Source organism: Toxotes jaculatrix, chromosome 1, assembly GCF_017976425.1.
Source record: "Toxotes jaculatrix isolate fToxJac2 chromosome 1, fToxJac2.pri, whole genome shotgun sequence".
NCBI lineage: Eukaryota > Metazoa > Chordata > Actinopteri > Toxotidae > Toxotes > Toxotes jaculatrix.
In genome coordinates this window covers 857573-870971 of record NC_054394.1, presented here as the reverse complement: position 1 = coordinate 870971, position 13399 = coordinate 857573, and the positions used below count along the sequence as shown (strand labels likewise).

Sequence of the window (13399 nt, the reverse complement as noted above, 5' to 3'; positions counted from 1 at the left end):
CGAAAGCTACACTATAATGTTGACTACTATGCTGAGCAGATCATCAGTATCTTCTGGGAGCTGATCAATCACATACAAGAGATAAGGTAAGCCATTTAGGAAGATGAAGGCATTGATCACTTTTGCATTTGTCACACAGCTGTTCCTTTAAACGTGCCAGTGCCATCAGACCATATCAAATTACATCATCATATAAACCCTCAGTCTTCAGTTAGGATGAAAACCGCTGCTGCTCTGTCAGCCTCACATCACAACAAACAAACTCATTTGGTTCGGTGCTCTGTCAGCAGGGGCGGAGCCAGGGGGTGGCCAATGGTGGCCACGGCCACCATAGATTGATCTTCGGCCACCTCGGCCACCTTCGGCCATATCTCTGTAGGTCGGTGTTCCCACAGGGATGCAATTCAGCAGTGCACCTCTAACGAGTAGTTCTCCACCAGAACAGATGGTGGCAGTAATACACTTAACCTGAATGTCAACTACCAACACAATTGCAGGAGAAGAAGAAATTATTGAAGTTCACCTGGGGTTCCCCTCTCATTATCCATGCACGGTTTACTTGTATTACCAGTGAAGAAGAGTGGACATTTCCCCGTTTCCAGAAGTCGGAGGTAAGTTTGATTTACTATGTTTGAAATGTTTATTGTCTTAATGTAGGCTATGAATAATTTGGCTATGCTGGGGTTGAAACAGATATGGCAAAGTTTGCTAATTGAGGCTGTTAACAGTATGAAAGTCGAAACAGTTTCACCGTGTCACTGCTATTGAAAAAAAAACAGTTACTACATGGCAGTCACTGCCTGTATAAGTGAGTGAGTGACTAAGAAACACCATTAAATCAGCCACCCCTGTGTAAGCAATGGTCTCAGTCTGGCCACCCCTATGAAAATTGTCTGGCTCCGCCGCTGTCTGTCAGTGACATGGTGTTGGGAAATAACTCAGGTGTGCAGTTCACAACAATGACACGTGAGTTACTCATTCTGAAATTACAGCTCATAACCTAATTTTAATGAGGTCTAACAAGAGTTTGACTGGTTAATGTGAAATCAACCACAGCTTTAAAGTGGTGCTGTCAAATGAGAATAATTTGTTTGAATTGACATAAAAACCAAGAGTTGATGCTTTAGCTTTATGATAACATAATTCATCTGTGTCTGCAAGCTGCCGACAGTGATGACAAGCAGTCTGCAGATATTGTAATTTACAGCTGCATCTTCAAGTGCAGACCTTGAGAGAACTTAAAACCATTTCTGCGCCTGTCTCTTGTTCAGCTGAGGATCTGGAGGACCCGTGTGTTGCCTAACAAACTCACGGTCTTGCAGCCTCCATTGCACTCCACTGTATGGAGTGCAATGGAAATTTGAGTGAAATTTCCTAATTTCTTGTTGAATTTCATTTTAAATGAGGATGTTTAAATGAGAGAACAATCTCACCCTGAGGTCTGTTTAGTAGCTGCACTGGAGCTTTAAATATGATCACATGGTCTTCATCAACAGATGGAGTTTGTCCAGCTGTCATGAAGCTGTAGATGTTCAAATGTCCATTTTCTTCAGAGCAATTTAAGATGATGAAGATCAACTGATATGACTCAGATAATAAAAAGACCTTACATAACAGCATGTGTTACAGCGAGTTAATGATAAGCAGTGTTTGGGATTTTCACTGTATTTCCCATTATTCCTGTTGTCCCTGAGGATCTACCTGGAGCACCACCTGTCCTTCGAGTGACGGTGACATGAATGTGCCATTCATTTATTAGTGAAGCGTATTAAACTACTGCTGTAGACTGCAGTATCTGACGAGCAGATTAACTTGTTAATTACTATAATAAATATATGAATGTACTGGTTTATTATACTGTAATACATATAAGAGCTGTTGTACACTGTTACCCATAAAGCTGGAATAATTTTGTTTTCAGACACTTTACTCTTTTTATTCCTATTTATACACATCAGTAATCACATTGGAAGAAATTGATTAATAAATTTTTGAGAAGATATACACTTTATCTATCAAGAATAAATCCCAATCATTTCATGAGAAGGTAAAATATATTTTATTCCAACTTTATGGGCAACAGTATATATTCTCCAGCTTAGTTTTATTATGGCGGTGTGGAAAAGGCTTTGAAGCCTGAAACATGCACAGTGAGAAAAAACTGGAAGAGAAGTTTTTTATGGGACTTCAGCCCTGCTTGAACTCAACATTTGCATTGTGGTTTCACCTTAAATGTTATGTTGGAGGAGTTGACACAGTCTGAGTTTGAAACATCTGTCAAGCTGTGATGAGAGAAAGAAAACAAACACACACACTCTCTCTCTCTCTCCACTGCTCTTATCAGTGTGAGACATTCAACACACTGTTGTGAATATGAACCCACCCACAGCAGGACACATCCACAGTGACAAGGCCAGGCCTACCCATATGTGACAAATGTGAAGAGGTGGAAGTTAATTCCATTCACAGTTAATGTGTCTGAACAGTTCATAAAGGTTGTTGAAGACTTTTCACCTTCATCCAAAAGGGTTCTTCAGTTCTAAGTGACTGGTGGTGAATCCAGGTATTTGCCTTCTCATGGGGTCGTAAGTGGACTCATCACCCATTCACACTGGGACACACTGGATATTTGGGTTGTCTCGTGTTTTGTAGATGCAAGGTTCCTGCTGATATAGGGGGAATGAAACCACGTCACCCCCCCCCCCCCCCCCCCCCCTCCGGCACCAGGCTGTCTCCCAGAAAGGAGCAATTAAGGATCAGCATTCCCTCAGTCCAGGAATTTACCTGCTTTCATCACCACACGGTTGAGCATGCACTTCAGACACCTCCACACTTCCACCTGCCACTAGAGAGCAGCTGTCCGCTTCTCTAAGTCAGCTGTGTTACATAGCTCTGTGCCAACAGAAAGATTGTGTATGTGTCAAAAAATAACACAGGCTAGGTTTACCTGGATGACAACAGGAAGTAGCTGAGAGAGAGAGAGTGAAAGAGGGAGTCACCGTCTTAAAATCAACAGTTTATTTGGGCTTCAGCATTTTCAGATTTGACTGTTGGACTCCAAGGTCCAAGGTGGAAGTTTACACGTCTGCAGGCTGACATTTCTGTTGTTTTTTCCTCCCAGCTTCACTTCACAGTTTCAGAACTGGTGAGCACATGAGCACACGAACCATGCTGAGAGGGCAACTGCTTAATATGATCACTTGTAATTTTGTTGGGAACACTCACCACTAAGGCATGATCAGAGGGTTCTGCTTTATTTCCTGATCTTGTGGCACTTTCTTGTTCAGCATGACAATTTGTTTTGTTTTGTTGTTAATGTATGAATTAATTTATTTCTTTTTTCTTTATAATTTGTGTCTTAAATTAGAATAAAACATGGGTGAGCAGCACAGTAGTGGTGGTTTTGTGTACTTTTGTCAAAGTGAGCATCACAACCAAGTAAAAAAAAAAATGATGCCAAAGTTCCTGTGGTCACTTTTCTGTAGGGGGAGGTTCAAGTCATGACCTCGGTATATCTCTGATCTACTGGTTGTCTCAACAGTAACATGTTGTGTTGGAGAGCTGAGTCTGAAACATCTGTCACTTTTTAGGAGAGAGAAAAATAAAAGCAGCCTTCTGCTCTTATCAGTATAGAACAGTCAAAACACTGTTATGAATGTGAAGCCACCCACAGCAACTCTACAAACATGTAATATCCATCCACGGTTAATGTGTCTGATACATGAATACATACATACACATATCAACACATTAGTTGATATGAGGCAAGCTTTTGCTATAAATCATTGTAAACACAATCAGAAGAAATAAAGCAACTGTTTCACTTCAGTAAATGGACATAAAAAGCCCCTAATGTTAGGGTTAGTTAAGTTGTCTAGGTCTGGACCCAAAAGCAGACAAAGAGAGATTTAGCGGCAAAGAAAAGGGACAGTTTATTCTGACAGTTCCAACTAAATCAAACAAAAGAAGGGGAAGGCTGAGGACAGGAGGGATTCCGGGACGGCGAGGCGGAGATGGATGAAACGGAGAGGTGGTGACGCTGGATGGGGGGAAACCGGAGGAGTCTGCAGGAGAGGAGAGCACGGTGGTTAGAAGGAGTCAGGTAATAATAATCCAAGAGCGAAACAAGTTAAGGCAATTTGATAGCTAATAACTAGGAGCACAGAGTACTAGTCACCACGTGAGATGACGGAACGATCTGGCGAGGGTTGACAGACAAGCCGAGCCTCTTATACGCTTGCTGGGAAGGTAGATTGCCCACAGGTGAACGGAATAACCTTGATGAGGATGAGGGAGGAGGGAGGAGCCGTCCTGGCATCCACACACCCACACAGAGTACACACACACACACACACACACACACACACACACACACAGGAAGACAGCAAGCAACCCCAGAGGCAGCAGAGCTGCCTCATGACACCAAAAGAAGCTCCCAGTGATTCTATGTCACACATACAGTTTAGTCATCATTATAAGCAGCTGATATTAAAATGATGCAAATGTTTTCTTTTAGCTCTTTTGGAGAATGACATGAACACAGTTTGAATCGCCTTTGTAAAACCAGGAAAATGAACTCTGTACTCTGTCTTATTGTAGAAGTGGGGGAAAAAACATAAAAAAAAAAACATAGTAGAGTCAAGTTGAATTTAGTCTAAAGGAAGCAGCGAAGGTAAGGAGAGATCTCTCTCCAGCAGCAGGCAGAGTGGAGGCATTTAAAGACAAAGTCAACCAGATGTTCTTCATTACTGTTACAAATGGATCAGTCTGAGTAAATGATCATTTTAGATGTGGTATTTCCTGAATAATTTTACATAAATAATGATATAATAAAGATCAGTAAGTCGTTCCTGTTCCAAATGTTCTATGTAAACTATATTTTATTTCTAACTGTGAGTCTTAGGACCATGAGAAGTTTAAAAAAAAGAGGTTACTTCATTGAGTGAACTGATTTAAAAGACATGTTTTATGAAAACTTTAAAATCCCTCTATAAAATGACATCATATTAACCTGCAGGTTTATTTAAATAAATATTTTTTTTTTATATTTCCAGTTTAATCCACACAGAGCAGCCTGATTGCATGTTCCACACAAAATTCAGCTTCCTCTAGATTTTTAGTCTTTACCTTGAGACATAATGTTAACATTACACCTGACATCCTGCTAGAAAAGCAAACAGCTGCTGCTGAGAATGAACCATAAGCTGTTGACTGAATGTGCTTCATTTAGTTCACTTTGAAGGAAAGCAAACAAAGAGGATGTGATGAGACAATGAAAAGAGACTGATGTGTTTCACTCAGAGTAACTTTATTGGATGATCATTGTGCTGATGAGTTCAGGTCTGCAGCTTCTGTTGTTCAGCGAACATCAGGAGACAATATTCCCTCTGCTCTGTCTGTCAGGACATCTGGACAGGCTTATTCTGTAACAGTGAACAGCACAGAGGTCGATTAGGCAAAAACTGAATGTGCTGATTACAGTGTGTGTGTGTGTGTGCCTGTGTGTTTATATATGTTTGTTTGCAGACACCCACAGCACTTGTAGAGCGTGTTGAGCCTGGCGATGTCGTTGCGGCTCATCTCCTTGGCGTTGCCAAAGGACACATTGGGGTTAGGGATTGGGACCATGGTGGGCTGGTTGTTCTTAGAGAAGGCGTACCTAAAACAGGACACAGCAGTTTAGACTGAACCACACCACATCCTGCACACACAATACACACACGTATATGAAGACACATAGCAGGGCTGACGTCCAGCCAGTTGTTCTCACTTGTGGTACTGCATGACAGAGTTGTAATCGTAGGGAGTGCCCTGGTTGAGGGTGGCAATCTTCCTGAAGTTGTGCTCCATTCCTTAAAAAAATGAAGAGGACAAAGTTAATGCTTGTTTGATTTGAATTCTGGATGTTACTTCTGGACAGAAAGGAGTCCAGCTGCTGGAGAAAGGTCCCAAAAAGCGGCAGAGCTCCATGTTTTAGTACTGATGGCTTTATATTCAGAAACCTTCTCTCAAACAATGAGCTGCTGTTTCATGTAGGATCAGCATTGTGCCAAAATTTTGTATCTGTAATGTTAAAGCTTTTTTTGTCCACTGGGGGACACAAAAGAGTCACCATACTGACAGTTTTTTGAGTTTTTGAGGAAGATTTCTGAGAAACATGGTCTTTTTTAAGACTTTTAACATTAGTTTGAACAGTTTTGTTTCTTCACCTGTCTAATGTTTCTGTTTTTTCAGTTTCAAAATGGATCTGTCTCTCATCATGTCTCTCTCATCTTCACATTAGGTTTGTGTGGCTTTTCAGGGGGAATAAATCTTGACACAGCATCAGATCAGTGTCTTTTATCTGACCCGTATTTGAATTTCGTTTTCTGCAGTTTACTTGGTTTCCTCTCTAATTTTGCCTTTGGGATCAATAAACAGCTCCGTTACCAGACTGAACGTTGTGCAGCAGGACTTTGATGTGGCTGTCCCTGTCGGAGCGGGTTTGCTCATGGTTGAATCCCAGAGCATGGAGCAGCTCGTGCTGGACGGTGCCATGGTAAAGGCAACCACGACGGGCCAGAGACACCACCTGCTTACCACCACGACGGCCAACGAAAGAGTAGCAGCTGGGCGGGATCAAACACAAGTTGAAGGACAGTGAGGTGTGAGAACAGCTTTCAACTCAGACTGTTCTTTTAGATCATTTTCTCACCCATTCTGGGACTCAATGCTCAGCCAGTCACGGTCGCTGCTTCTGCTGGGCCTGAAGCGGATGCAGGAGAAGGAGGAGAAGGACTCCAGTCCACGGGTGATGATGGCCTTCTCACGGGAGGCTGGCAGGACAACAGCACGCAACATTTAGCTTTTTACCATCCCACCATACAACAAAGCAGAGGGACATGTTGGCCCCAGTATATGATGGTATTTTCATCTGGAAATGACGTATGAAAAAGTGGGGGTCGTATCATATTCCAGACAATTATGTATTCACAGCAGCAGATATTCTTTATGAATGTAGAGATCACCCATGGAACAACAGCTCCCACAGGGAGTGTTGCATTATGGGCTCTTTATAGCCTTGATGTTGCTAGGCTGCTAGGATTGCTTCTTAGAATCCATTTGTAAGGTGTTTATAATGTGTTTTTCATGCTCATCCCTAAAAGCTTACTATTGGCAATCAGCAGAAATTGTGCCCTTGTCTGATGCTGGTAACTGAAGAGTTTGATCTCTGCTCGATCTCACTCAAACCTTTGACAAAGAAGCTGCTACAACAGGCTGCATCACCAGTGAAAACCTGCTGTATGTATATAAACAGAGCAGATTTGGGTCTCCCAGATCTTCAGCTGATACTTACAGAAGTGATTGGTGATGTAATAAGGGATGTAGACCTTCCCATCAGTCCACTTGCCCCACATGCAGCCTCGGCTGGTGCAGGGGTCAGCGTTTTTCTCGGCCTCCCTGTCGATGGCGATGTCTCCTTCAGTCAGGATGGGATCATTGTCGGAGCGGACTAGAACACATCATACAGCAACTTACAAACCCGTTCAACAGCCACTAAAAATAGAAGAAGAAAGTGAGTTGAAACATCAACAGCAGCTCACACTCACTCAGATTACTGTTGGCTCTCTCCAGAAGCTCAGAGACAGAAAGGTCCCCTGCGTCCTCCTCAGCAAAGTCCTCTGATCAGTGACATCAACACAACAACACAGTTTCACTTTTTGCTGCTTTCATTTATTAGTGAACACAAACTGAACTTTGATGACATGAATGAAAGATACAGGCTTCCTCTGTGAGACAGGATCAGGGCTGTGACTGTGACAGTACAAGTTACAGCAGCAGCTGAACTCAGTGTTAATGATGTCTAACACAGCAGCTTTAAATATGCAATAATATCTACACTGTGATACAATATGGGCCTGGAGATGGTCCCACCTCATTGTCGGCCCAACAGCAGGCAGACAGAAGCAGCAGAGTCAGAGCAGAGAACCTGAAAACAGACATGCGAGCCATCCCAGCAGACCTGCAGGACACAGACAGGAATCAGCTGCAGCTTCATCTCAGAGGGAAAGATACAGTGTTTGAACCATAACCACGCAAATCCTCATACAGTGGAAGGAAGAGCTGCAGACAATTACAGCTCAACTTACCTCAGATCTTCTGTGTTGGCTTGTGCATCTGAAGTTTGACACCAAGCTTTTAAATATGTTCAAATGTGCTGTTAAGCCCAAATATGGATTATCAGAGTACTCCAAAACCTGAGGAATCAGCTGAACTGCCAGGCTTATCAATCACATAATGTACAGACACATCCATACCATCATGTGTGGGAAAAAGGACACTTTACCATCATTTACCATCATACTGTATAAACTCATGAACAAAATAATTGTCAACGTGAACTTGTTTAGGATAAAAGTTAAATCAGTGTTTTCACTAATGCCCGTACCAAGCCTGGTGGAGGGATGGGACATAGTCCATGCAAGAGTTATTTATTTACAATACCACAGTCTGTAAATTGGAGATCCATGATGATGATGTTGATGATGATGATCTGTTAAACAGATGGTTTGGTTTTAGTCATCACAGGTATCATTTTTTAAATTCAAACTTCATTCACACTAAGACATTCATTCATTTTAAGTTAAACAGCTGTTTTCCTCCTGTGAAGAAAGGATAGGTGATGGTCTGGACCATTGTGAATGTCTTTTGTACCTAGAAGAAAATTCTAAGTAGGAGAACATCAATTGTATGTGCCTTCAAAATTGCTCTTGAATGAGTCCTAAATCTGCTGTAAATCCTCGTGTCTGAGAAAAAGTGTTTTGAACAACATGTTTGCATTCATGTCCTGCAGACAAAAATCTCACGTAACCACATGTTTCACAAGATCCAGTTACATACAACCTGTAACATTCCACTTCACCAGAACAGTGCAACCTAAGTCTTGTCTTTCTTCCAGTCACTAAAATGTTGCTGTTTCAGGGCAAATTGTATGCCTTTGAGTATCTGGGCCTGTATTCTCAGTACTTAGTTGGCTTTCCTAGAACTAAAGCAGGGCTCAAGGAAAGTCTGAACCAAAATTAACTATACGTTTTATCAAAGAGGAAAGTTTTTAGTCTGCTCTTAAACATGGTGAGGGTGTCTGCCTCTAGAACCCAAACTGGTAGCCAGAGGAGCCTGAGAGCTGAAGGATCTGCCTCTGATTCTACTTTTGGAGACTCTCGGAACCACAGCTATCTATTTTACAGGGGGCTGATGTAGAGAGGCCAGTACAGGAGAAATATGATCTTGTTTCCTGGTTCCTGTCAATTCTCATGCTGCAGCATTTTGGATCAACTGAGAGACTTGCAGCTGCCTGATAATAAGGGATTGCAGTAATGCAACCTAGAAGTAACAAAAGTATGGAGTAGTTTTTCTGCATCTTTTTGAGACAGGATGTGTCTGATGTTTGCACTGTTAAAAAACATGCAGTTCTTGAAGATTGTTTTATGAGAGAGTTCAGGTTGGTCCTGAAGACCAGGGCAATGTCATCTAGAGTAACAATATCATTATATAATGTGTTTCTGAGGTGTTTATTACAATAACTTCAATTTTGTCTGAGTTTAACAGCAGAAAGTTATTGCTCGCCCAGATTTTTATCTGGTTTCCTCTGGCTTCACTGACAAGTAGAATTGAGCATAATCTGCATAACATTGGAAGTTCAAAGAGTGAATAAAACTGGTGGAAACACACAACTTTATGGATTTCCATGTCTAAATTTTGCGTACATGGAGGATTCATCATTAATATGTACAAACAGAAACTGATCTTATAGGTAAGACCTAAACCAGTTTAGTGCGGTTCCTTTAAATGTTCCAGTCTCTGTAGTAGGATGTGATTATCAGTGGTGATGGTCAAGGGTTTTGAATGAAATACCTTTGACCGGCCTGACAGTCCTTGAACTTTCTGGAGTATGTGAATGCAGTTTATTTACCTTTCTGTCATCAGGTACTGCTTTCTATGTGAGATATTCCTAAAACGGGATTCCTAAGCGCAATGCAGATTTAGCCAGCTTGCAGGATTGTTTTGAGAACACAGACTGGAGTGTGTTTGAACATCAGTACCTGGAGGGGCACACCGCATCTGTGCTCTCCTACGTCAACTTCTGTGTCGACAGCCTCACTGTGCCTCCGGGTGTATCCCAACCGGAAACCTTGGATAACCAAAGAGGTCCAGGTCCTGTTGAGGCAACGTGACGTTGCTTTCAGAGCCGGTGATAGGGCACAGTACAGGCCAGCCAGAGGCCACCTAAAAAGAGGAATCAGAGAGGCCAAGGCAGCTTGTAAGAGGAAGATTGAGGACCACTTCAGCGACAACAACCCACTAACCCACTACAAGTCCAGCAACACCACGATGGCTGAGGGTGACGCTGCACTTGCAGAGGAGTTGAGCCACTTCTTTGCACGCTTCGAGGGGGAAGGAGGACCCGAGGCAGTCGCAGCTCGAACACCAAACTGCAGCAACTCCAGTCTCATGGTGCAAGAGCACGAGGTGAGGTGCACACTGAGGGCAGTGAACCCCAGGATGGCTGCCAGACAAGACGACTACCAACCAGTCAATCTCACTCCTGTTATAATGAAGTGCGACAGCACATCTTGTCTTGCCTCCCATCTGCATTCGACCCACTTCAGTTTGCATATAGAGCTAACAGATCGACAGAGGATGCCATCGTCAAAGCACTCCACACCACCACCTCCCACCTGGAAAAGCAGGGGACCTACACTAGGCTGCTCTTTGTTGACTTTAGCTCTGCTTTTAATACAATACTCCCAGACAGACTGACATAAAAACTACTGGATATTGGACTTCCTTTCACCACCTGCTGCTGGATCAGAATATTTCTCTCTGACCGTGCACAGAGAGTCAGAGTGGGTCCCATCTCTCCACAGCCCTCAGCCTTTACACTGGCTCACCACAAGGTTGTGTGCTTAGTCCCCTACTATACACTCTGTATACATATGACTGTGTCAGCACCCACCCAGACAACGCCATCATTAAGTTTGCCGATGATACCACCATGGTGGGGCTCATCTCTGGTGGAAATGAGACGACATACAGGTATGAGGTCCAGAGGCTGGTGGGGTGGTGTGCGGACAACAACTTGGTCCTCAGGAGGAGGAAGTCCGACCTGCAGCCCATCTGTATCAACAGGGAATCTGTATCAACGCTGCATCTTGAGGGACTGCCCACACCCAGGACACCGGGTGTTTAAGCTGCTGCCATCTGGCGATAGATTCAGGGCGCTGAGGGCACAAACAAACAGACTCAGGGACAGCTTTTACAACAGGGCAATAGCCCTAATTAATGCAAACACCTAACCTTACCTCATCTGACGAGCCACCTTTATGACAGCCGCTGTCATAAATGACAGTAGGCCATGTGCAATAAACAATGTTCACTGTGTCTGTATATATTATGAACACACTGTATATTTCTATCCTGGACATATTTATTTATTTATCTTTTGCTGTACTGTGATTTGTATGCCTTCTTTTGCACTAATGTGGGACAGTATCTCAGTTTTGTTGTACTTTTGTACAAAGTATGATTGTGCAATGGCAAGAAAGATTTATCTTATCTAATGAAAATGTTGAAAAATGCCTGTCCCTGCAGTGTTAAGGAAAGTCATAAAATATTCCTGGACCTGCCCCTTTAACTGATTCCACATCAAAATTCAGTTCAGTACATTTCTGTACATTTTCATAATCCTGCTGACAAATAAACAAGCAAACAAAAAGACAAACATAACCCCTTTGGTGGAGATAACAAGACAGTAAATGTCAAGCAGCTATAGATTTTCTGTTGCAAAGCGGAGACAGAATGTGAATTAAAGAGAACAACATATGCAATTCTGAGACAAGTTGTCACTAGCACTTAACTCAATACACATGTCAAAACACACAACCACAACATCTCTATTTAGAAATGTCTTGGTCTCCTTCTTGCAGTATGATGAGAAGTTGTTGCAGCAGAGTGGATCGCATAAGGTCAGTGTTACAGAGCTGATGCACTGTCTTAAGAACACTGGCCATAAATGAAATATTTAAGGGTTATTTTAAGTATTTATTATTATTTTTTAAATAACTGTATATGTGCAAGAAGGTGCCTGCTATTAACTGTTACTGGTCATTTTCTTTTTTTCTTTCTTTTTTTCAGATTTTACTTGTATTTCATAGTTGTTTTTGCAAAATTCTGTTAATTTAATATAAATGAATTACATATATTTGTGTGTATGTATATGAAATAGTACTTTGTTTCTTAATTTTTTGCATTTGTATTTTGATGCAAATGCAATTGCATGCAATGTGTGTTCCTGTTTTTGAAAGACTTTGCAAGACTGTGTGTAGACCAAACATATTGCAACTGTGCACACATTTTGGGGAAGTTGTACATGTGAAAAAGATTTATAATGACAATAAAAGGAATTCTATTCTATTCAATTATAGAAATATATACCTCAATTATACAAATTATAGATATAAGCTCCCAATTTCTAACATGAAAGTTTGACCCTAAGAGGTTATATTTATTGTGAAATCATTCAGGGTTTTGTTGAATTTACTTTCAGTGCAAGATTACATACATCACTGATGTAATATGACAAACACATTAATGGGTTGCAGGTTACTTTCTTTATAACGTTAACAAAATGTTAAAGGGTTCTTATGATAATCCTGTTCAGTTGTTCTTAAATGGAAATGTCTGCTGCCTTTTTTTCCATAAGTGGTAGAAGGTACCACATTGGAGGAGGAAGATAAACACATGCAAAAATCATTCATGCCAGCCTCCCAAAATATTTTTAATAAAAGGCTTGTAACTGTAAATCCACATACACAGAGTCGGCAATAGAGATTCTCACACACATGCACAGATGCCCATACCCATGTCTGACACTCTGCATCAGAGAAGACTGACAGAGCCAAAACAAAAACTATCTCATAGAAATACACAGGCAAGGACACTTAATCAATGACAGTTAATAAATTAAACCCAAAGGCCTGAGAGAATGTCAGTCCTCAGTTTAGTGTAAAGTGTCTCTGGAGGAGGAACACTTGATTGTAAATGGTAAACTGTAGCAGAGCTTTTGGGCAGCTACAGCAAACACACAATCTCACTTTCCCCTTAACCTCTACCAAGGGATGCTGGTCTTTCGGTTGAGGCACCAGGGGCCCTGGTTGGAGAGAGAGGGCCCAAACAGGATCACTTTAGTCTTGCTCTAATTTAATTGGAAACACTTGAGGCAGTCAGCGACTGCTGAGATGGCACCCATAATACCTTAAGTTTACAAAATTAAAATGAGACTCTGCTTGTGAGTTGACAGTGACCCAACCTGGTTTGTTCAGAGAACAATTTAAACAAGTCAAAGTACAGTGAATTTAAT

General features: G+C 41.8%; 1 protein-coding gene across 1 annotated transcript; it reads right to left on the bottom strand.

The window, feature by feature from the left end:
* Positions 1–3874: 3874 nt before the first annotated feature.
* Positions 3875–7992, bottom strand: LOC121181717 (low choriolytic enzyme-like). The gene is made up of 9 exons (XM_041037822.1): positions 7899–7992; positions 7590–7661; positions 7337–7492; positions 6695–6815; positions 6430–6608; positions 5771–5852; positions 5535–5659; positions 3943–4064; positions 3875–3880 (listed from the first exon to the last, which is right to left on the bottom strand). The coding sequence occupies exons 1-9, from the start codon at positions 7990–7992 to the stop codon at positions 3875–3877; spliced, it is 957 nt and encodes a 318-aa protein (XP_040893756.1).
* Between the last annotated feature and the right edge of the window lie 5407 nt (positions 7993–13399).